Raw genomic sequence first — 25708 nt, 5'->3', positions numbered from 1 at the left:
CCCCATCCCTGGAAGTATTTAAAAGACGGGTAGATGAGGCGGCTTAGGGAAATGGTTTAGTGGGCATGGTGGTGTTGGGTTGACGGTTGGACTCGATGATCTTTTCCAACCTTAGCGATTCTATGATTCTAATGTATTACTTGTCACTGTGAAAAACAAAAAATCCGTATGGCAAATAAAATACATTTTAAAAAAAAATAATTGCAATTTAGTTTAAAGCACACTTTAAAGGCCAACTTTGCACCAACTTTTGGTTTAGCCAAGACATACACCCTAATACCACCCAGGAAGGATTAAAACAGAGACACTACAGCAGGTATTGTGCAAGTCATAGACCTATGTGATCAACATGCAATGTCCACTTTGAATGAAAACTATAGAGACATGGGAGACCTATCAAGACTCCCAAATTGTGCTGGAAGCATGGTCAGCTAGCACCTTGCATTCCCTGAGTTGCAAGCCTGTCTCTCACATTTGCAGCCCCAAACTTACTTGCTCCACATGGCAAAATGCAAATGCAACTGGTTAGCCCAATCTGTGACCCCCTGAGCAAGGTAGAGAGTCATATAATGATGCCATGAGCAAGACTTGGAGGCTGTGCAGCTCCCAGGGCACTCACATCTATTAACACAGCCTGATGCTCAAAGCACGCCGCCAGAAGCAGCACCCAGCCCACATCTCAGCCCTCCCCCATCACTCCCATGCATGTTGTCCCACACGCAGTCCCTCCTTGCCTGGCCCAGTCTGCTGGCACGTGGCCTCACCATGCTGCCTGACATGAAGGTCCACGTACAGGATCCCACAAAAGACAAGATCAGTTCAAGTACACACAAGAGGGAGTTATCTCCCACCACTGGTCCCCAGAAGGATCAGAGTAGAGTTATAATACCTTCTGGTTCACCTAAATCCACATTCTCAGAATATATTGTTTTTTTAAGAGAAGCAACTCAGTGCAGCCAGCTCGCTGTGTCTCATAGGAGCACAAATGAAGTACAGACAAGGTACCCGAGGCCCCAGGAGAACCTCATCCTCACTGACTCCGAGCTAGTTCAAACACACCTGAAGTCCAAGGAGAGACACAAACCGGACCCACAGAGAGATCACTGCCCCCTCGATCCAGCCACTGAACAGATGGGGACAGTCCTCTGACATCGTGGGGGAGAGAGGAGAGAACAGAGTTAAAGAGGGAGATGAGGGCACCTGAGCAGCACCAGCTTACGGCTCTGAGCACAAGGTGAACAGGGCCACATCAGCCCTCTCCAGGAAGGACCAGGTAGGGGAAAGACCAGAGACCGGCAGGGAAGCCATGAAAGGTACAGGAGAAGTGGAAAAGGTCCTGTAAAGTAGATTTGCTATTCCTATCCTCCCACTTTCTGGAGGAAAAGGAGAGGAACGAATGCCGCTTCTACGAGGGCCTCCCTCCTACATTAGCAGCAGTGGTCCACAGCCTCCCATCTCTCTCACTTACACAGCCTCCCATCTCTTCACCTTTTCACAACCCAAGTGGCCAAGTCAGTCACTGGCTTCTTTTTGTTGCCTCCAGTGGACTGCTGTAAATGGCTGTCCCTACCAAGAGACTGCTCTGACAGTGCTTAAAGCCAGGTCTGCACAAGCAGAAACTTCTACCCCAGGGTCCCAAATCAGTGTAGCACCACCACTTGTTCAAAGACCGATGAACGAAGAGGGAGGTTTTACCTGGCTTTCAAGCAACACCAGGATTGACCCAATCCAATACCTTCTGTACTGGTGCCACAAGCTTAGGTGTACTACAAACAGACTGCAAAGGGGGGAAAGGAAACAAATTATGAAAAATAATGAGATTGGTCTGGAAAGTAAGAAGTTGTTAGAAGGAGTTAACTCCCTTTTAAGGCTGTCACAAGTATAACCATCAACAGGAAAGGATAAAGTTGTCAAAAAAAAAAATTACTGAGCATTATCCTGATTGGGATAAAGACAGTACTGAAACAACGAGCAAGAATAAATAAGGTGACACATTTCCCGTGAGAGTACTCTCTTCCAATGAGATATCACACTCTGAAAGCAAGAATCATGACTGGCAGATCCCAGTGTTGAAATAAACGGCAGTGGCACTATCAGCAAACTGTGAAGAACTGAAGTGTCGGGACAAGAAAGGATAAGACAGAGCACTCCTCAGTATTGTCAAAAGCTTGCCTGATATCATTCTAATTGCTATCAAAAATCCCAAAAACCACAACCAGGACAGCCAGGCCAACAATGCTTAAAATAAAATCACAAGTAGGGCCAGGAACATAATAAATTTTAGGTTTTGACAGCCAAATCCAAATCAAAGAGTGGATTTTAATGTTTTAAAATTCACTTCATCTAAAAACACTGCATTTTTAATCTTGCCAAACTAAAGATCCATTTCACTCAGTGCAGAAGATTCCTTCCAGTCCAAAAATTAAATATTTGCTTTTGGATATTTCCAGAGAAAATGCAAGGAGGGAGAGTTGCTCTGTGAGGGTTAGGGTTCCCACTTAATAAGATACGTCAATTGTTTGATACTTCTTCACTGATGTGGCTTTGATTCCCCTTCTCTATCTGAGACAATTCAAACCTGTCCAAGTCTGTGCTCTAACCATCACTATCTTACATCACAGATTACAGTCTTCACAAGTAAAGACAAATCCTCCTGCTTTTACAAACAGAAACCTACTCTGTATCCTGCATAGATCTGGAGAACAGACAATTTCTGTTCACACAGCAGGTGCCCTACTAGCATGCCTTGTGCAGCTATGAAGATAAAAGGTTCCTCCTTGAACTTCTCTAGCCTGCTTGTTACCACTATTGAGTCAAAGAAGAAACAGAATTAATTTCAATTAACAGCCCTGTATTAACAGCAACTTACAAGTAATTAACTAAACTTTATTACAAGCACATGTTCTTTATTGCACTTAACCATCCACTACAGCAAGAATAAAAATTTGAGACGTTCACCCTCGACATGGCACACATAACTTGCAGGTTAGCTCATCTTTTAATCCTGTCTTAAGGACTAAGTACTACACCCACTGCAAAGAAGATTTATGGCATGAGTCTTCATCACAGAATACTCCATTCAGATTGGTAGTAGGCACAAGCAGAGTGCCCCATCTTGGTGAAAGCTGTAAGTTCAAATCCATTCAGGTACACATAGGAAAGCAAACAGGAATATCTAATAACTAAGCCAGCAATGAAATGTAGCTCTCCCTTTTCCAACAGTTTGTCCTGAACTCAGAAATACCGTCAGAACAACTGGAATTCCACTTCTGAGGAAGTTCAGTATTTGCCAAAAATATTTTCTCCAGGTCTAGATTAAAATAAAAATTAAAAAGTAACACCACCCAAAACCTACCTATACTACAAGACTGACAATTACAAAGGAGTCTCCATTGCCACTTTTTCTTTTTTTTAAACCAATCCTGGCACCTCTGCAAGTTGCATCTTCAGCAGGTACATCGACAGTTGAACTAAACAGAGACTGCTTATCAGGAATTCCATTAAAATAAATGCAAACCAGGCGTATAAGTAGGTCCACTGATTTTACTGGAATTTTTCACATACTTATTTAAAGATGGTCATAGCAGAATTTAGCTAAAATACAGCCTGTAGCAGCAACAAAATCCACTGGCCAAACTAGACTGGAAAAATGTTTAATTTGCATGAAAATATCAATAATACACTGAAAATCTTGTTGCTCATTAATTACAGGACAATAAACAGCAAAAGATGAGAGCTAAAAATGTAAAGATCTGAAAGACAGCACGAAGTTTTGATTTTATACTTGCGAATTAAATAATAAGAGTTAAAGGAAGTTGGTCAGCCTGTATTTGTTTTGTGGATCATGAGAGTGCTTCTGACTCATAAGCACATATATTTGGCGATGTCTTATCTGCAATTCTTCAGTCAGTTAACTGGATTCTTTAAAAAACAGCTCAGTTATCAATAGTTAGCAATAAGAATCACAAAACAGGCTGCCTTGAAATGAGAACTAGACAGGACCATGACTGTTTTAAATGTACCTGTTTCGTATTCACATTATCCATACTAACATGGATATGAACTGAAATGTGTCAATGAAAAATTATGACATGTAGCTTAATGGTATAATTTTCTAAGGCTTGTAAAAATTAATTTTCTTTACTAGGAATACTACTATAATACAAATAGGTCTTTATTTAAGGGGGGGTAGGGGGGGAGGTGGTACAGAGCAGTACTCTGGTCTTTCCAGATATTTCAAGTAACACTAGTAACAAAACATAAATGCACATCTAAAATCCCAAGTCCTTCTACTTACAAATTAAATTTAAAAAAAAATAATCTTCCCTATGTTTCTAAATGTTCAGGATATTCTAATAAAAAGGTTATTCAAATACAGGCTAAGCCTAATCTCAGAAACATGTACCTAACAGTGTCAGTGGGCGTTGTGTGCTTTTTGGTGATATGCTTTTTAAAGAAAAACACATCTATGGCCTAATATTGCTTTTGCCAAGGCAGTGTACCTTTCTCTGGGGGAGCTGTCATCAATGACACTGGCAGAATTTTTTTATTCTTGGGATTTACTGGTAGAGTTACCCTGACATAATAAATCTGTCCAGCACAGACCACACCTCGATCCTTCCACTTCTAATTACATTATTCTGTCGAGAAGATACTCGACAAGTCACAACCTAGAGTTTGAGAAGTAGCTGTGTATTTTTTTTTTTAATAGCTGCTCTATGTCAGAGGTAAAGGGTACAGTCCATTTTTTGATCTTAAAGACAGACAGTGAAGCATTTCTTATGAGAAGAGCTATAAAAGAAACTGTTACTTCAGCGTTAGCAAGTAGTGAGGTTAATTCCGCCATTAGCTCAACAACAGTACATTTGTACAAGGAGAACATCTAACATCCTGAGAGGATCTTAATTCCTACTAAATAATGACAGGTTGTGTTCTTACAAGGTTTACTCCTTCCAAGTGAATCACATTTTTGGCACCTTTGTTTCCAGCAGATGTGCCAATTAAGAGGCTTGTACTGTAAGAAGTAGTATAACCTTTCCATGCCAACTTTCAGCCTTTATGGATAGGCTCACTCATATGCAGAAGGCAAGTGCAGCAGGCAAGGCATTTTATACCCCAACAGCAATCAAAGTTTTCTAGAAATCTTTGCCAGTTGACTCTTAACTATGTTCTCTTGAGCCAAATACATTTTGGGGAGAAAAACTTTATAGGCCAGATGTGTACATTAGTATGAATAAGAAAAGGTCTCCGAGCCTCAGCTGACAGGTCAACCTCTTGCTTCCCAATAAGACATTGCTTCCACTTCCAGCCAAGGCAGGAGAAAAAAGGCAAACGTTGATAGAAGAGGCAGATTAGCCCAGCCATCTGATTCATGCAATAGCGTTGCAATGCCTGTGTAAAAGGTCATAATGGATTTCTCAACTTAAATATCCAGAAGGCAGATACACAACTTATTTTTCAAAACAAGCAGGGCACTTCTGACATCAATGTAATTTCTTGCTAATTACTTTTGAGAAACTAGTCTTCTCTCCCTAATAAGGGAATTCCTGTATTCTCTTATCATCCCTATGAAGTCCTATATTCATAAAAAAAAGCTTAAACACTGCAATGCCCTTTTATCCCCTTTATTAAAGAAAGCAAAAAGCCTCAAACTGAGATTCATGAAGGCCAGCCCCTCCTGGCTAGGAAGTAGTCTAAGTTAGCCAACAAGAAGATACAGAAAAAGCCACAGAGCACAAGTCCCATATTCACATCAAGGCCAGCCCAGGCCAAAGGGAGACATCTCTTCTCACTCACAGGAAGCATGACTTCTTGTAGCGCAGCAAATAAAATCAAAAGAAAGGTCAGAAGCTTGTCCTTATATTAAAAGAAAACAGAAGGATGTGGCAGCAGCACCGTGTCTGCTCAAAAACCTTAAGATTTGGAGCTTCTAGTCCATATAGATGGGACTCGGCAGACCAGATTCAAGGAGGTGGGGAGGGGAAGGAAGGCAGAGCTTAATATTGTTGCCATGTTCTGAATGTATCTCCTAGATCAGGCCATTCACGGGAAAATGGGACTTTCCCAAGACCATCCCAGAAGGCAACATGGGGAGGCTAAGCACGGAGGTATGCCAGTCAAGTGAAGATTTGCATCTTCAGTTCCAGGTACCATTTGAAAATCCAGCCCAAAATGACCCAGCAACATCTTCCTGGGGAAGGCAGCTGTGAGATGTCCCTAGAAATGTGGAGTTGACATTTTCAACAAAAATACTATGCCCACCTGACCTCAATATAAGGAACTTGGGTCGTAAGGAGATGAATGTGAAAGAAGGGCTGAGAGAAGGTAAATTAAGCATTGTGAGGAACGATATTCATCTGCTGTTAATGTGTTGAGTACATACAATATATATCCTTTCTGGAGAGAGATCTGTGAAGGGATATCTAAATCAATGTGCTGGGAAGACGAACTGGCCCTGAATAAGAACTAGACATATTTTAATCACATTTCTGAAAGGAACTCAGTTCCCCTCTCTTTCTTGGATCATTTGCTTGCAATTTAAGATTACATGAAAAATTCACACTGATCCTTCAGTTTCTGTTTGCAGAAAGACCAGTAGTGTCAGGCAGTGAACAGCAGGCAGTTCTCAAGATTCACTCCAGGAGCAAGTTCATCTCACAAGCCAAAATTTAACTCCTGGTTAAGTAGCTGATGTTCTATACACAGATCACTGCATAAAGACACACGTAACTTTAAGCATCTCAAATTCCCCATTAGGTCTGCCATACTGTTCTGCCGTCCAGATCAGGGCTTTCATCTCAACAGCAGCCTTTGGCAAGTGATATTTTTACACAGTTAACACATGTAACTTTTTTTGCTCCAGAGCTGGCATATTTTCTGAATAATAAAAAAATGCAGGCAGGTCCAATAATACTTCAATCACATTAATAAGGAAATCTTCATTTTTATGCAGCTTTTTATATCCATCCAACTACCAATGAATAAATGACTCCAGGTAAAACTCACAATTGCATTGATTCATTTAAGTCCTTTCTAAGAAGCATTACATTTAAAAATAAACTAATTCCTATCTATCCAGAAACAGCAGGTAAAACTGCAAAGTTAATATGCAAAAGAAAACTTCAGAACCGCAAATGACTTGCCAAATCTGCTCTGCAGTTTTATTTTAGACCACGTTATTGCAGTGCCTTACAGGTCAGTTGCCAAACTGAATTAGTCTGCTATATATTCTCCAATCCACAATGTTTGTTCAAGGCTTTTATGCTGGAAGCTTCTGAATTTGTCCAAGTTCAAAACAATACACGTTAACAAGCAAAAGAAGTTGTTGAAAAAATTCAAGGATGGAGGATGTTTCAAAGGAATCTAGCCAACACTTTTTTTCTTTTTTTTTGGCAGTCCCTCAAAAGCCTCCGTTTTCTAGTCTCCCAGACATAAGAATTCAGAGAAATGAACTGTTAAGGAATGTTACCAGATCTTTTACATGAAAACACAGCCAAACACAGGCAGCATGAGTAAATAGCTGATATAAAGAGCACCATCTACTGACAGACAGCATTTTGACAGACCCAGACAGTTTTGCAAGGCACTGCATGGGGCTTCCAAATAATCTAGCTTTTAAGGAATTCAGCTTTCTCTTGGAGATGTGTGGTACTTTTCACATTTTCTTTCTCACCTGCCCTGTCTCTTCTATGCCATTTAAGCTGTTCTCCTGCTCGCAGCTCACGAGACAGCCTGCGCGCTCCACCATGCAGCAGCACAGTTCTAGCAGTCAGGCCCCCCCTGCTCTTCCCATTTCTCTCCTATTTCACTTTGTCATTGAAGCTTCCCACATGGAGCTGCTCACCCCTTGTACACAGCTGCTACACCACCATTTTACAATTATAAATTAACATTTTATTACCAGCTGTTTATGATGATGTTTCCAAAACCTCCTTAGTCAGCAAGGATTTTCCACTGGAGTCAAACTCTTTTGAACTGTCCCTAGATGAGATGCAATCACCTCATGATTACTGAAAGCTTCAAGGTTTACTTCATGAGATGAAATATCTTTCTATGTTCTCATGGAAGAGATTACATGAAGGTGGAGGTTTCTTCCTCACTTTTATCCTACTGTTTGATTTCTTTGAACACAGTACTATAACCTTTTATTATTTTACTACACAAAATTATTAGCAGATGCACATAAGAAAAGGCTGTTTCCTGACAGAAAAGAAAATATTATCACTATCCACAAATGGTTCTGATGCTATTTTCTTGCCTAGTATAATCAGAAATAACCTGTAGGAATGCTATTTAACATCTTGATCACTTCTAAACTCAGGCATAATACACAGTAGAAATGCACTGAACTATTATGGCACATTGTTCGAACATACTTCCTAGCACTATCGCAATTACTTACTGTTAAGATTTGTGTTGCAACACAGTAAGAGCTAGATTATTTATATATGTTTGGAGAGAATAAAAATAGTAAATTAGAATAACTTTTCTAACAAATCGGTAAAAATTCACTGGTCCTAAAGGCCTTCACTAACCAACATTAGGAACCACTTGTGACGATTAATCTTGAAAGTGAAAGTAGAAAAGAAATATTCACATATGGTTTTTGCTTTGTGTTGCTCCACTGATTAAAACATCACTAACACATCTAAAGCTCATCACTTAATTTTTTATATTTCATGCAGATTCCAAAGGTCAATGAAACTCAATTTACTGTTTTTATACAATAACCCTTGTTAATCTATTTAGAACAGGATTAAAAGAGAAACAACTGATACGAGCTTTGCTAAGGGAGAGGTTATAGTCAATCTGTTTATACATGTGGCAGATTAATACCCATTAATGAAATTACAAAAGGAACTCTCTAATAGGTAGGAAAGTTTCAAGTTCTACCTTGTTTTATAGTCTTACTTGCTTGTGTCAGCACGGAAGTTTTATTCTTCTAGTGTATTTGCATGCAGCAGCAACAATTTTCTGTTTTTACCTCTTCCTCAATTGTAATATTCATAAATACAGTGGGATATTCAGACTCATCCTAGAAATTATTCTTCCTTTGCACTATACTTCATGTTCTGCAGTCAAATTCCCTTTTGCTGCACATATTCTACTACTTTGCCTGATCTTTATCATCCACCTACTATTCCTGCAGCCTATGCCTTCCTCACCTTTTTCTTTTGATCCTTTGAGCTCAATCATATATCCCAGGCTACCAGATGGATAAATCACTGCTCCCCATTCTGTTGTTCACGTAATTATAGCACTGGACGCAGAGGGCTGCTACATTTCTCTGAACAAAAAACGTTTGCAATCTCCTGTTTCACTGTAAGATCACCCAATTCTCATCTCTTACACATTAGGACAAACTGAAGCATTTGGTAAAGCTGGTGAAGTGGTGTAAAATCAAAACACGTTTGGTTAAGGTTACTACTCTTTTAGATTGATATCTTCTGTTCCTCCTCCTAATCTGATTCAGTCTTCCCCTAGCTCTATTTAGAGTGCACTTCCACAGACTTTTCTCTCAGCAGCAAAAGCAGCAAAGCGATACTCTCCCTAACTACTGCCAGCACGGCAAAGCGGTTAAAATAAGCCAAATTAACAAGGAAATGGTGCCAAAGGGGACAGTTCTCACTGGTTGCTCTTGACCAACTAGTACAGAGTACTCTATCACTAATAAAAACCAGAGTGAGATAATTCAGGTGGATGATAAATTGATCATCAACTCATTGAAGTCAAAGAACTGAGCAGTCAACTCAGTAAAATGAGAGAAAGTAGGGGTTGGGGACTGAAACGTGCCGCAGGAAATACACCACTAAATGCGGTGCTCCATCATCAGCTCAGTTCAGCTAGGACGCACTACACTTCCACTACATCCTGCCCCCTCTCCAACCTGGTAGAAGTCTTTGTAAGATCCTGAAGGGAACCAGGGGGGTATGGGAGGAAGATGATGATGAACATGCAGAAAAGACTTGACTAAGAATTTTGTCAACAATGACCCGGTTTTATTTGCCATCACTGTGCCATGTATACAGGAGCTAATTTAATTTTCAAGTTCAGTTTCATCTGTTCAGTTTATTCTGTGTTTTTAGAATCACTTGCAATTTGCATAAAATATTTTAGAGCACAACAAGAGGATGCACTGTGGTGTGTTTTTTTTTCTCCCCAAATGTCAGGCCTGTTCATGTAACCTGACTACATTCTACAGTATTCTTTTTGGAATTAAAAGCTAAGACAACTTCCTTTCCAATTATTATTCTTTTTGGCTTTTATCAGCATTTTTGTGTCCTTTGGAACCTGGAAACCAAGATGGGGGAGAAAAAGTCAACAGGAAAAGAAAAAAAAAAAGGGTAATATCTTACACTGTTTTCCTCCCAGCAAAAGGCAGAAGGGGCAGTATGTACTAATGGACACATACAACTAATTGAATTTCATCTGAATTTGAGAGTGTAATAAACATGCTGAACACTTACCTGATCTGAGCATTTCATTTGGCACTGTTCTTTATTTTTTTTCTCCCCTTCAAAAATACTGTTTAAGAATGAAACCCTTCCAATACTAAAGTATTTCAACAGAGAGTAAGGGAATGTGAAACAGCTATGGAGAAACAAAGCTGATAATTATTCAGGCAAAAAAAATTGTCTGAAATAATCTGCTACCAGTTACTTTAGACAATTAACTATAGTTTGCAAGCCATAAAGTAGCCTTCCCTACAGAAAAAGAAAACAGTGACAGTTTAATAAGCATGAACCTTAACAAGCACTTCAGATTCTTCTACAGTCAACAATAAAGGTTTCAGGAAAGCTTAGCACCTGGAATAACACTCTCAGTTTTCCTCATCAACTTCACAAATCACCATCTAATGTGGAAATGTTGACAATTAAGCTATTTGTTCTTTAGGCCAAACCTGAAAAAAAGCAAAAATTCTGAGTAACCAAAAGAGAAGTAAGTTTGAGATAGTCTTATATCTGAAGGAGAACATACAATTGTGATCAGAAAGAGTTTTTCTGGAGATAAAGACTATTTAATTGCAAGGATATTGATTATTTAAAAATACATCTTCAAGCCTATACACAAGCTTTATTTAGATAAAAGACTGTATTATCAGCATAGGTATGCTGAAGTTCAGTTACATCTACCTTTTCATAATGAACACACATTCACAAAATCCTTGGCAATCTAAAGTGTATTGCTAAGATTGAAAGCAATCAGCCTTGAATGAAAGATGAATTAATAGCAGTTCTAAAACCATTAGATACAGATTCTATTGTCATGCTTTTGTTTAAAGCAAGGAAAAAAAGGCAAAAAAAGTAGAGGGTGTCTAGGTCAGCAAAGTCATCAGTGGTTGATGGATGCATTTACAGACATTAGAGAAAAAAGGAAAATAGGCAGAACATAATACCCACTTATGAGATTCTCTATGTTAAGGATAGAAAAAAGGCCTCAAGATATGCAGTAACTCTACCTTGTTTAGAGCTGAAGGCTTTCTATTTTTAGATATGCATGTCAAGGACACATTTAACCCTAGAAGTGCAGCTTGATGCATCATCACAATATTCATTCCTAGACATTGGTAAAATTAGAAATATTCATTATACGAAGTACATCTTCTGAGAACAGCCCCTACCAGTAGTAACTACGATCTCTGGATTCATAGAGGAACAAGGAGGTAAGGGAGATGGACGAACTGATGCTCCAACACCATGTTAATGACTGCTAGCAGTTGTGTGGCAACCTCCAGGTAGGCAGGAAATGCAATGTTTATGTTGTAAGAAATGGCCAGTTTAACAGCTTCCTATAACCTAAAACGGTGGCCTTGCTCCCTCTCCCCAACAGCCCAGGCTGCACACTCTAGCCGCTTCTACTGTTGCAGCTCTTGAGGTTGCAATGAGAAGGGTCACATCTGTGAGCTGCTGTGGGACATAAGTTGGGTACAGCTGCCTCCTGAAACCCATGTTGAGCTTCTCCCGCTGCAGACTCGTAGTCAGACTGGTGGGAAGCCCTAAGCAGACTCTGCTGGTTATTCAATCTGAATCAGGCATAGGCAGGCTTTAGGCAGCCACCACAGGGACGAGGATCAGCATCTCCCATTTCAGGCAACAGTTTGCGAAGCAAGATTGAATACTACATCAGTCTTAACCGGTCATAGCTAACTCCTTGACTCTAGTGAAGTCTTTGCTCTCCATAGGGGGGGTAGATGAAGAGAAAAGGTACAGGCTTTAGGGGTAACAAGATCAGTTTGGCAGGTGAAGACTGAACTGGTGGGCAGAAGATGGCTATGTGTTGGTCTGTAGGGTCTCACAGGGCTGGCAGACCGAAGATGACAGCTGGTATATTTAAGAGAATAGGATTTAATCACAAGTTTGCATGAACAGAACAGAACAAGAGACAGTTCAAAAGCTAAAATAAGTAAACAGCCTAAAACCAAAAGGTAATCTTTTTCTCCTCTTAAACTGTGGATTTGTTGAAGGAGTTGGATTCACATTCCCTAATCTCTTAAAGAAAAATTACTTATGATGTTTGATGCCACTATCACCAACAGCATTTGTCTTTTCCAAGTGCCAAAGGCCTCAGTTGCACATTAACATTGACACCTCCCAAATTCAAAGAAACATACTGTTGTACTTCCTCCCTCCCTCCCTCTGCTCTCCCATTGCAAATTTACAACACTTCTTTTAGTTTAAAAGCCTGTCACATGTCATGTTGGATATCACTCTTGGTTTTGAACTAACCCTGCAAATGCCCGGAGTGGTTAATGACAATATAAAAGCAGCCCATCAACATAACTAGAAGCACAGAAGTACTAGAATTAGGACACAGACACTTAAAGCTATCCACAGGCTGAATTACTACATCAAAGTTTCACTTAATGGCATCACAGCCAAGGAACCCGCACACTACTTACAAATCAGTTGGTCAAAAAATTAAAGAGGGAATGGGAAGAATTGCCTCTCATTAAACACGACATTCTCCTTACCTTCTGCTTGCCCCACTGATAGTACACAGCATCCCAGAAAATGGCTGCTTTAACATTTGGAAGTTGTTTCCCTGCTCCCTGCAGTGGCACATCAGCTACACAGTAATCTGCAGCTGACTGTGGAACAGAGATAAAACAGAAACGCTTCTGACTGAAGTCCACACTCAGAAATAGCTAAAAAGAACTAGTATTTGCGAAGTGTGAAATGAAAGCATACTGAAAAGCCTCCTTGATTTCAGAGGTCATTATTGTTGGCATTTTTGCAGTCCCTAGATGCCCCAAATGAGACAAGATATCCCTCAGAGCCAAACACCATGCACACTCTAGTCCGCATCCACCAAATACTTCCAGTCAAAATCAGAGGCATGACACAAAGCACCAGCGGAGGCCTTCACCGCTACCCACTATAGAAAACAGCTGGAGAATCTGTCCCATGGAGAGGAACGGGAACAGGCAGCAAATGTGCTGTTGCATTTGTTACTCTCGGGCAGCCTGACCAAGCCAATGTTTTCCAGTTTTCAGGGACACATTGCAGAGCTTTTGGACAATCAATTTTACATACATACACATGCAAAAGACAAAATTTTGGTAGCAAATTTATTCCAAATCTCAGTTTTCTACTGAAACAACAGTTTTAACTGGTCCTAATTATCATCATTTTTCTACAGCTGGAAAAACTGAACCACAGAGCAAGAACTTCACTTCTAGTGACTAAGTGACTAGAAGAGCGACAGGCTTGTAAAGTCCAAGACCAATTAAAAGGAAGGGGACAAATGAAACACACACTCCAATCATTTCCTTTTAATCCAAAAGACTTTTTTTCAGATTAAGCAGTATTTGCTTGCCAGAAGATCATCTTGAACATAGCTATATACATGGGACTAGTCTATCCTAAGTGTTCAAAGTATGATTTTTGAAGCTTCTGAAATACAGTCTCCTAACGCAAGGTTTCACCTCCCTCAGACGTTAATAACCATTTCAACATCATTCTGGTTAGCTAGTAAGGCAGAGGGCAGAACTGAGTTTGAGATCCGAATACCTAAACTCGACTGTCAATGCAGTCCCCAAAGCGTAGACAGATTCAGCTGAGCAGTGCGCACTTCAGATAGCATCTGATCCCTCTCTACGCTCCTCTGAGCATGCTGACTAGATCTCCACCAAATGTAATAGGAGTTTAGACACCTAGCTTACACGTAGACACTTAAGTTACCTTCATCAGCAAACTCAATTCCACCCACTGTAACTGAGGGGAAGACAGACTTCCACTCTGCCCCAGGCCACCCTTTTCCAGACTCTCAAAATGAAATCCCTTCCCTCCTTAGCACACCTCTGCAACGAGGGAAAGCTTTACAGGTTGATAACACAAGAAACACCCTTCAGACATTATCAAGGCTATTACAGTCCCACACCCCTTTTGTGATTGTGACACATTTCACTCCCGGTGCTCAACAATTATGTCATTTTTCAAAATGGAAAAGAAAAAAAGTTCCCACTTGTAGAGAGAAAGGTGGACCACAGCAACTGCTAATCAGTTTTGTCAGAAGTGTCCAGCGAACACATGTGGCAGATTAATGAAACTGTTGTTATAACTCAGATGAGATGCACTATTTGCAGAACCTGCAGTGCCAGCAGTAGAGCATTAAACTGCTTTCTCATTTTAAATGCTAAATTGGTTCTGTAATACATTTTGTAATCCCTCTAATCACAATGCTATTATTTTCTTTACCGCACGAGTCTATACTTTTCCTTCACGATCAAGGCAGCTGTGCCATTAAAATACTGCTTTATTTTTGAAGCAACCTCTGTGAAGCCCTTAAAGTAGCTTCAAAATCAAAGCGGAGGGTTTGGATGGCTTTGTGGAGCAGCTTCACAATGAGGGAAGCAGCAGAACTGGCACTGTAAGTACATTATGCATCCACACGCTGTATGGAATTGCTTTTTCCTCTAAAAGCTGCTCCATCTTTTTATCTATATTTCTTTTTCCTCAAAAAGAAGTTCTTTTAAATAATGTGTCTGTGTCTACATGTGTCTATAGTATTAGACATCCCACTTATTTCTAGAGTACTACCACAGCTTTTTACTGCCTATGTTTGCTAATACATACTGCAATTGCTGCTCCTTTACACACTAGTGTAATGGTAAAAAACCCACAAATTTCACATTGATAGCTTTCACAGGACAACAGGAGCCAGATCAGACTACATTTCCCTCCTTATGCTCCCCCAGATCAGACTACATTTCCCTCCTTATGCTCCCTCAGCTGCCTCTTTGTAACCATCTGCTCTCGCCTGCCCTATATGAGGACTGCATTTGCTCCCTGCAGCAGAAACCACCACTTTGCTGGGCATTTGTGCAGCCCCTAGCACACTGCAGGGTCACAGACCGCACCATTTCCCACGGGCCAACACCTTGCCGCCCTTCACATGCATGCACTGTGTGCATGCCACCACTGAAAATGTTTTCATCGTTGATTTTTTTGGTGAAAGTCCAACTGTAAAAAGCCTGACAAACAGAAATTTCTCTTCCTATTATGACCTGATGGACTGAAGTCATAGATAGAGCATGCTTGTACAGATGGATTTCATAAAGGATCCCTTTAAATAGTTTGGAAGGTCAATCAATAGTGGTCTTTGAGTAAACTTCATCTGTTCTACTTATACCCATCTAAAGAGCTAAGTATTAGTCTGAGCTAATTATTTTGACTTCCTATGGGGAGAAAGAAGAGAAGCAATAAGAAAATAATCCCACTTTGTGATGGGAGTGAAGGAGATGAGTAATGGTCCTTTGCAGATGCCCTTCTTTTTCCCTCGCTGTCCTGGGCAGAGCACAACAAACTAACTCAGGCAAGATCTCCCACTTACACGCAACTGCTGTCAGGGCAGATGATATTTCAGAATCCCCAAGCACACAGTCAGGGCGAACAGGATGAACAGGAGAAGCCAGATCTTTTATGCTGAATGTAAAAACCTTGCTGCAAAAACGTGGGCCTTCATATTACACTATTTATAACAAGAATGCATGATATAGCAATGGGGAAAAACATGCTACAGCAAGAATACACTTGGATTCTGAATCAGGCATTTGTCCTCCTATGATAAGCTGGCTTACAGGACCCCAACAGAGAGAGAAGTGTCTTGTTTTCCTGGCTTGTGACAATGTAAATTCTGAACCAAGCAGCTATATTCTGCACTACAGGTAGGGTTACTCCAGCACTTCATTCACACCAGTAAAGCCCCAGAGTGATAAACAAAACATCAGCCTCAGCTGCTTGAAATGTACAGGGTCACCCAGCACTCCTGTTTCACCACTCAGGATAGGAGGTCTGTTCACTGCACGGTTCTGAAACTTCAGACTTCAGCCAGAGGTCACAATCATAAATGACAGGCTGAGCAAGAGTCAAACACCAAACATTTCAGTCCCCAATTTAGACACCTCAAAGCAAGACTTCTAACATGAAAGAAAAAGCCTATTGAATACGAAGATAGAAGTGAGCACACTAATTACTGTGTATTACTAATAATCACAGAATGAGACATTAGAAAGGCACATTGCCCTGAAGTGTGATTATTTCAGCTGATATTAACATTTGCCAAATATTTTTAAATCCACTTCAGATTCCATACACTCAGATTCTGTACCTATTTTTGCTAGTCGTAAAAAAGACCCAATGCAATAAGTGGTGCTTTGTCACTATTGCAGTCAAAAAGTAAGGAGAGAAAAAAAAAAAAAATCACTCACACCATATCTGTTGGCTTTCATTGTGGTGACCTGATGTGGACATTGCTAATCTGTCAACTACTTCTCCACAAAAATCAACTAAGAAAAGCAAAACTTCCTGTCAGTAAAGTAACATTTCACCATCCAGGGTCTGTACCTCCACTGGGATACAAGTAGAAGTCTGCAATTCAAACACCCTCCCACCCTGCCACACAACGAAAACGTTTGTCAACTTCAGCCAGTCCAGTCTGGGCTCTTGTTCACATATCCTGTGGCCACCAGAAGTTTCACAAGAGGGGGACAGTTCGAAGACAAAGCAAAATGGTAAAACCTCATTGCCCCAGTTCAGTGGCCACTGGTGTTTCTCAACCGATTACGAAAAATTAAAAAAAAAAAGGGGGGGAGGGGGGGATAAAATGGTCTTAGCATACCAAGCAGCTATGCTGATGAACACATATGCTGCATCATACTCAACACCAGGACCACTGTTTGGCGCGTACTGTCTTTCTCACCCAACTGATCTTATAAGCTTGACCAAAAAGGATAAACACTGTGAAGCAGAAGCCACCAATTAAAAACCTTGGAGAATTCTTCTAGAAAATTACTTTTCCTAGTGTCTCATTAGAGAACAGTACCAGGGCTTTTTTTTTTTTAAATAACTGATAAAGTTATGCTTAGAAATATAAAAGTGTTTTGTAACAACCTTATTACTCAGAAGCCTCACTCGTTTGTGCTTGGACATTTCATCACACACTTGACACACACACCAAATACTTCCTGAGCAGAGCAGAACTCCCCAGGAAGCCAGAGGAGCTGCTTCCACTCTAATCAGTCCTGAACTGGGCCCAGTAAGCAGAGATAAATTCTCATCTTCTTGTTACTGAGTTCAGTCAGCCCCATCAGTGTTGTTCGATGTCATTTTGAAAAAAAGGTTTTTTTTTTTTAAGAAAGCAAGAGCAACCAAAAGAATTAATGAGCTACACTGCCACAAAAAGTATAGTCTACTGCTGTCGATATAGCAGTTAACAACAGAAGGCAAGATAAAAAAAGCTTCTCACTTTTTACCAGTTTCTTTTCATAGTTTTCATGTACAGTTTAAAGGACTGTTAATTTGCCTCCGAATTAGATAAAAAAAATGCCATTGCTAACACAAGATAAAAAGTCTAACCGTAGTGGTTGCCATTAAAAAGCCTTTATTATTTGCTACTGCTGCTACCACATAATGAGACAAAGAGTGTCACCAGGTATGCACACCTTACTTAGGAATCAAAACTCCCTGAATAAATAATCTTCTTCTAATAAGTGACAGACCAGATTTGTTAGGAAAGTCACCTTCTGTTAAAGCGTATACTCAGAGAAGTCAGGACTTCAAAAGTACAGTGAAACTTTAAAAAAAAAAAATTTAAAACAGAACTGTACTCTGTAACTCTAAATGTCTTGGCTCATTGTGTTTATCTAGAGATAACTATGATATTAAAACCAAACAGACCAGACATAAGAGCCAGAAGTAGCATTTTAATGAAAAAAGATAAGAATTCCAGAAAACACATACAACAGAGGTTAGATGTAGAAGGTGTTAAAGAAATAATATATATAAAAAATGTATATTAAAAACCATCCTTGCTTTCTCCGATGAAGTCTTCGGCTCTGTAAAAGTGTCCACTCAACTGTCTGAATTTTTTTTATATACCATGAATACTGAAAAATCAATCACTGACCAAGAAAGTGCATATATTTCTATATGTAAATACACACTTTAAAATAAAGATATAAAACAAAAAAGCTAAGTATTTTTACACTTCATATAATTTCCTTAATTTGTATTATATCCTGTACATTATCAGAGTCTCACTGGATTATGCATATCCATTTAGCTATGAATAATCTTGGCCTTTTCTGGCCTTGCTCACATTTGTAACAAGGTCGTTCCTTAGGGAACCAGCTGAGGGAGACTAAGATCGTTGTTCCGTTTTCCGTTAAAATCATACCTCAGTCAGCCTATAAAAATTAGAAGTTCCTGATGAGTATGGAATCTAAATGAGCAATCCTTCACTCATGCTACACTTTCTGCTGTCTGCATTCCAAATATAGAAACAAATACTTGTACTCCCCTATTTCCATTACAGTAGCTGCATAAAAAGGAACTTTAAATCTATCTGTACCCATGACTTACTACTGTTCTGCAAGTCCATAGCTGAGGACAGAAAAAGAAGGACACACTTCAGTAGAAAAGAGATTTTGTTTGTTTCTTTGGACAGCAAAACCTTAAAGCAGCCAGGGGTTTAAAGTGCTGGAATTGGTCCCAATGAAGACAAATTAGAAAGCTGAAAGCAGAGAAGATGGTCTATAAGGTATCTTAAATTGCATTCAATACATTGCATTGCTTTGTACAATATAAGTCTCATTACTGTGGATATGAGGTATGTGCTAATATTATTTGAATACATTGGATTGCAAAGAAACCTTTTTAAAAACAACTGAGCAATGAGGAAATATAAAACAAATGGATCTGCCCACAATGTTTTATTTACAATACTTTCCTCTATTCCCGCTCATCTTTCAATCTACAGATATGATTGCATGGATGAAGTTTCATAATGATAGCTTAATTCAACTCCTAAAGCCACACAAGTTACAAACCCAACTCTATATTCACATTTTAGAGGATAAAGCAACATGATTTTTAAATTTAAGGCAGAGCAAGCCAGAAAAGACAGGCCACCTCAGGCTATAATATATGAATTCAGATTAAAAACATCACTAAGTTAATACCACACATAAAAAACAAAGTTACTAACAAGGCAGCAATACATTCAGAAAAAGTCCACCTCACTAGCTTGATACTATTACGCCCAGATTATTCCATCAAGCAAAATGTTTAGTATTGTTTGGTGGTTTGTTTGTTTTTAAATCTGAAGCATGCCCAACTTCCTAAATAAAGCTACTGCAATCAGATGTAGGAAACCAATAGTTGATTTCACTACTTTGAGAGCACTATGCTTCTTCCCCTTTTCCCCAGCTATCTCCAGCAGGGACAACCTTGGAAATGGTTTTCTATTGATCAGTCCAACAAGTACGGCTCAGACAGTGCAAACAGGCTCCATTACATTAAATCACCAATATATTTCATCCTGATTTTCTACTAGGATGAGTCTTTTGCAAGCAAAGACAAGCTTGATCTGCCTGTGTTCCACGTGAACTACATGAGAGCCTATTCCCAATTGGAAGCCCCATTGCATCATTTTAGCTTCTTCACATCCAAGCTTGTAAGATCTCCTCTGAGCTTAACATACCCCCTTAGCTTTCAATACAGGGCAGATTTTCATCTGATGATGTTGAAACACAGGCAGGGTTAGCTTGCCTTTGTCTGCAAAAAGCTGGGTAAATGCATTATTAGCTGAACTTTGTCTCAAAACCCATCCAAAATTCGGTGGTCTTGTTACCAAATGAATGATTCAAAGCATTAAGCACCTGTTCTCCAAGGGTTCAAGAGAAATCAGCAACGTGCTTGGTAATTGGCCACAAAACAGACTGCAAGTAGCAGTGATTTTGATCAATGCCAACCTGTACTGGATTTATTTCAATGACTTAAGATAGAATGAAATGAGTTTAAATTGTACTCATTTAAAACTAGATATTTTAGATAAAAATCAGAATGGAAAATTCATACCAAGCCTTATCGTCAAGGCTACTGCTCAAAATGTTTAATGCTATTTTATTCTAAAAGTGAAATACATCACAACTGTATGCGTATGATTTGTTAGATTTATCGTACTGATGACAGTAGGAAACACTCTTATTTGTTCAGTCATTGAATTAATTGTTATTGCCTTTTTTGGACCTTTAAAAAAAAAAAGGACACTCATTTTATTTGCTCTATTAATTCCCAAAGTGTCAGATGATTCAGTAAGAACTCAATTTTCCACGCTGCAGAAATCATTCCCAGGACCCTCATCTTAGGCCTTTAAAGATCAAAAAGACTAATAAGGCTTTTAAAGAATCTCTCTCAATTTTTTTTTTAAACATTCTCTTATTTTTCATTCTAGTAAAAACATATCTAATATGACAAATTATTGTCCTATACCCAAAGTGTCTGGAGCACACACATTCACCTGCACTCGGTAGTCATGTCTGCTACACACAAACAAGAAACAGCAGCTTACGAATGAGAACAGACACTTCATTTGTCTTTAGGAATTCACCTCTGAAGTATGTTTATTCACTGACATACCAGACATGGAAGAATTCACCTGGTATTTTACCTAAAATTAGTTAACAGTTTATTAAACTCAGTCACCCACATAAAAATCTATATATTCATATATCCATAGGACCTTTCTCTTCCTTTACCTACCTCAGGAAAAAATAAACAAGCAAACAAAAAACACTCAAGAAAAACATATCTATTCCCATTCTGGCTGTTACCCAAGTCGTTTGGAAAAAAAGTCTCCACAGTGCCTGAAAAAGAGAAATTCCATTATTTTAATTATCTCCATCTAGAGAAAAATAAAATAGTGCAATGCCCAAGATGTGTGTGGGCTAAAACTCCACGGCAATACCTCGCTTCTGGAACACCCACTTCCTCAGACTGTTACTTTTGCACCTTTGTATGTCTTTAACAGGATGATAAATGCTTTTTAAGCAGTAGCCAGGACTTCAACAAGCCTGGATTCTTTGAGACTCATCAAAATAAATAAGAACCCAGTCCTACCTACCTTAGATATTTCTGGCTCCGCTTGTTGTCTCTTGGGTGTCTCTTTTGACTCAGGCCCCTTTGGAGTACTAGTGTTCTTAACAGAGGGCGATTCAACTCCTTCACCTTCAAGTTGCAGATTAATACCTTCTGCGGGGACAGGGTGATCAATACCATTTGGATTCAGATTGCAATGGATAGCTGGGAAAAAATATGAGAAAGAGGAAACACTGCTTAGGAAAGAACCACCTAATGTTACAAACATTTATCACAAAGTACTAAGAAGTGCCATGCGGTAACCAGAGCTATGTCAGATCATGGCAAAAGAACTGTCTGTACCTTGACATGGATTCAGGGTGAGATATTTGAGAAAGAAAGAGAGAGGCAATTCAGCACTGTATAAGGCTATTTAGTGCAGGCTACTGTGTTGAACTGTGCTCTACTGGATTCACTACAGCATTCAAGACCCTCAACTCACAGCTTTTGCTAGGGTAGGACAATATATCCCATGTATTCATCATTCAGCCATACCTTTTTTCCTTTTCTAGGCAAGCAAGTTAAAGTTTTTCTATTTCATTTTCAATTACTACAACACTCTAGGTCCTAAACGATGTGGGATAAGTAAGCCGCGCACAGCAAGTCAGTCTCTGCACAGAGTAATGACTTACCCAGCTGATTATCTCTCCTCCAGCACTTTGTAGCACTGCAAATTACCACCTACACCATCCTAACAAGCAAGAGGGATGTACTCTCTAGGAGCATATAATGAGGTGTGGACTAATGACAGCAGAATAAGGAAAGCAGCCGGTGGAAAAAAATAAAACAAATGCAAACCATACCACAGAAATGCACATTTAGACCTATGGCAGTAGCTTAATCGTTTTCTGTCCAAAATTTCACAGTTCCAGCACTCACATAGAGAGCAGCCTTAACAACCTTCTTGGCAAGTATAGCGATTTTAAAATGTGTGGACCCTGAGGCAAGTTCCCCTTGACGCGATTATCCGATTTTTGCATTCATGTTCCTGGGTAACTGCACTACTTTTAGCACTGCTCTTAATGGTCCCAACTTCCCCTGTATGCAAAAGAACTTTTCTCAGATACTGTGCTGCAACATTTGACAGACCTGAATAGAAACCCAAAACACAATGTAAAGCCAAAATAAAAGCTGCCCTTTTACTCTTGCTTGGCTTAGAAGCAAAGGGTGGGGAGCAAGGGAAGGAATGAAAACTGCCAGTTTCTACCAGCTATGGATCAGCCCTTGAAAGTCTCTCACGGGAAACAGGCTCAAGCAGCTGGAGAAGGCAAAGGGTCCTTCAACTACAGCACCTTTTGAAAACCCATTCACCTGAAATCCCAAAGTCCTAACTGAAAACTTTGAGCTTAAATTACATTAGTTCCTTGGTGCAGAATTAAAGCAAAGGCAAAAAAGTTGGCCTTTTCTCCTTGGGTTTTTTAAAAACACCCAAATATTTGTAAAAGGTAAGTGATCTGTACAAGTACTACAATACCTACATCTGCAAGCTAGGGATGGAAACATCTATCTTCAAGTCAAAGAAACATTATGAAGGGTAATTCATTAACAATACTGAGTGATGGAAAGCAGTAAAGAATGTTTTATTACAAATTGCAGCCATTTTATATAGAAGAATAGAAAAATGTCACTGGCCCACAGAAAACTAGTAAATGAATCTAAAAAACAGGAAGGGAACTAAATTTCAGTCTTACTGTGAGTAGCTGTAGGTGATCAGTCCTGGACTACTTTTACAAGTACATAAAAAAGAGAGAGATCCCTCTCCAAATAGTCAACTCTTTAGCAAACGGCACAAGAGGAAGAGGAGGAGGAATCACTAGACTACATCATGTCCAGAGCTGAGCCCTGCAGAGACCTCCTTCTCAGGAGGGAAGCAGAAGAGGTGTGAACGATGCAGAGCTGCTGGAGGTGAGGCAGGGTTTCTACTGGCTACCCCAAGGTTGACCACAGGAGAAGGATTTCCAGCTAAAAACCCCTTCTTTCTCAAAAGGGATCCTCCATCTGCTTAGGCCTTGCACAGAGAGTTGTAGTTTTGCTTTAAAAGCACTGAAAACCCTCTGACAAGTTTTTTGGGAACTCCTGGGTTTCCCCTTCAGGTACCAATTTCTCAAAAACAAGAGTGTTTTTTAATTTTAATAGGGAAAAAAGCACATAAGGAAAATGGGTCTGCAGCAGTCTGTGTGGCTATTGTTCTTATCTGTCATCTTTCTGTCTTGTTTTAGAAGGACAGGCATCTGCAATTTCTTCCTGATACCTACAGAGTTGCTACAGAGACTCGTTTCTCAAACCAACTCTAAGGAGCTCTTCCCTATGTCTAGTTGCAGCTCTTCTACTTGCAAGTCTCTTTCTTCCCTGGTTCAGACCAATTCTGTAGGTTGGCTGAAGGCAATGCAAAACCAAATCCCATCATTCTGGCATTGCCTCTCACTGGTGAGGAGGGAAAAATAGATGACTGTCTTCAAGTCACTCCTTTCCTCCTACTGGTTTTCCCAGCCACGCCACTGAGTCAATCCAAAACATAAATACTTAAACCTTAATATTGTTAGTAATATTACCTATCCCTTCCTGGATTTTGCTTTTGTCATGGCTACAAGACTACAATGGAACTGAACTTGAACACAGCTGCTGCTTGATTTTTCCCTTGCAGGACCTCTTTCTGTGTCAGAGAAAATGCAAAATCCTTTTTACTTCTGCAGTGAAGCTAACAAGCTTCACCTGCTCTGGCTGTACGGCCATTATGGGGAGGTATCCAGAACCAGCCAAGCTGTTATGATGAAGGGAGTCTTTGGGGCTTTTAAGCTCCCATGGAAGGTTTCAAAGAGAGATTATTTCGTGGTTTATATTTACATCAGTGTGTCTTAAGACACCAAAAAATTCTCTCTCTCCTAGATCATATCCACCTATCATTATCTATCTCCTCTAGATCAAATTTACCTACCTGAAAAAAACAAGTAATTACTAATGACTACTTTGCTTATCTTCCAGACCACAGAAAAGATGGGTGTGATCCACCAAGACAGACTTTTTTGCAGCCCAGTGAGGATGGAAACTATCCTGTTAGCCAAACTAATTCCCTCCTTCACAAAAAAATGGGAGATATCGTAACCAACCTGTAAAAATACTCCCAGCACACCCTGCTCCAGCAAGGGCTGGAAATTAGCAGTGAAAGACACTTGGTATAGAATGTGGTCCATAAAAATCCCTCCAACTGTCTGCTGCAAGGATCTTATCTAGCTGAATAGGAAGACTCCTGCATACACCTTTGAAACGCTAACACACCTCAGCAGCATCCAGAAACAGGCAGTTTTTGGCTGTCAGCCCCCTTCCAGTGCTCACTAGAGAGAAATCACAAAGCACAGTGGGACTTAACACTGCCTGGAAGAACATTGCTAGCAGCAACCTTCCTGTGGATTGCAACTTCCTCCCTTCCCAGTGCCCCCAAACAATACAGATTAGGGAGGAGGGTGGTAGGGGATGGACAAGGAAAGCCTTCTGGGTTACAGCATTGATTTACCGTGCATTACAGGGAGCAAATGATCCAGATTTCTGATAACATGGTAGCATAAGCATCACCTGGATGACTTAAAGAAATAAATCACATGGCAAGATGCTGCTTGACTCTTAGCCCATCATTCTTTCAAGAGTAATGAATATTAGTGCTGCTTCAGCAATGCTTTATACTGGGCTCCTTCAGGATACAAAACAGAAAAAAACTGGAGAGGCTGTTAGCAATTCCATACATGCCCATTACCTTTTTACTGAAAAGAGATGACTGGTTAAAAGAAACACAGGCTGCCTCAGGAATGACTTTTCCAGAGTTGCTCATATTGGAAGGGGTGGGGGGGGGGAAGACACCTTTTTTTATTTCCAAAGGGTAGAGGGAGAAGGAAAGAGTTCATCTCTCTCCTTCACCCCCAGCAGTCTTGGCTTACCATATACCTGGAATGAATCTATTCCTTAAGGAAGACACACCTAGAACAAGCGCCTCAGCATGGGGAGAAGGCAGACCAAAGGGCAGGAGGGGAAAAAAAAAAGTAGAAGTGAGAATAAGTATCTCAGTCACTTGGCAAAGCTAATCTCTCTTTGTCATGAGCCATCTTCAGGTACCCAGCTCTAGTTTCCCTCTAGTGCTGCCTCCAACTCTCAGCTACACAGAGGGTAAGAAGGAAAGAATATTTGCTTGCATGGGCCTGTTATTTCCTGTTACCATGCAGAAATACATATTTCCATCTCTGTGGCAGACAGAGGTGGAGCTCTTGCCTCCTTTTAAATGTCAATATAAACCATAATTGCTC

The 25708-nt window shown here is 39.9% G+C and overlaps 1 protein-coding gene across 1 annotated transcript in view; it reads right to left on the bottom strand.

Annotated features, from left to right (window-relative positions):
- The window catches only part of SAMD12 (sterile alpha motif domain containing 12), a 183896-nt gene that overhangs the window by 145078 nt on the left and 13110 nt on the right, over positions 1-25708 (bottom strand). Inside the window, exon 2 of the mRNA XM_009321690.1 lies at positions 21403-21581. Within this exon, the coding sequence (XP_009319965.1) occupies positions 21403-21581 (179 nt within the window). The remainder of the gene's footprint in view (positions 1-21402; positions 21582-25708) is intronic.

Source organism: Pygoscelis adeliae, unplaced genomic scaffold, assembly GCF_000699105.1.
Source record: "Pygoscelis adeliae isolate BGI_AS28 unplaced genomic scaffold, ASM69910v1 Scaffold111, whole genome shotgun sequence".
Lineage (NCBI taxonomy): Eukaryota > Metazoa > Chordata > Aves > Sphenisciformes > Spheniscidae > Pygoscelis > Pygoscelis adeliae.
Note: the sequence above shows the minus strand (reverse complement) of the source record. Positions and strands in the feature narration are given on the sequence as shown.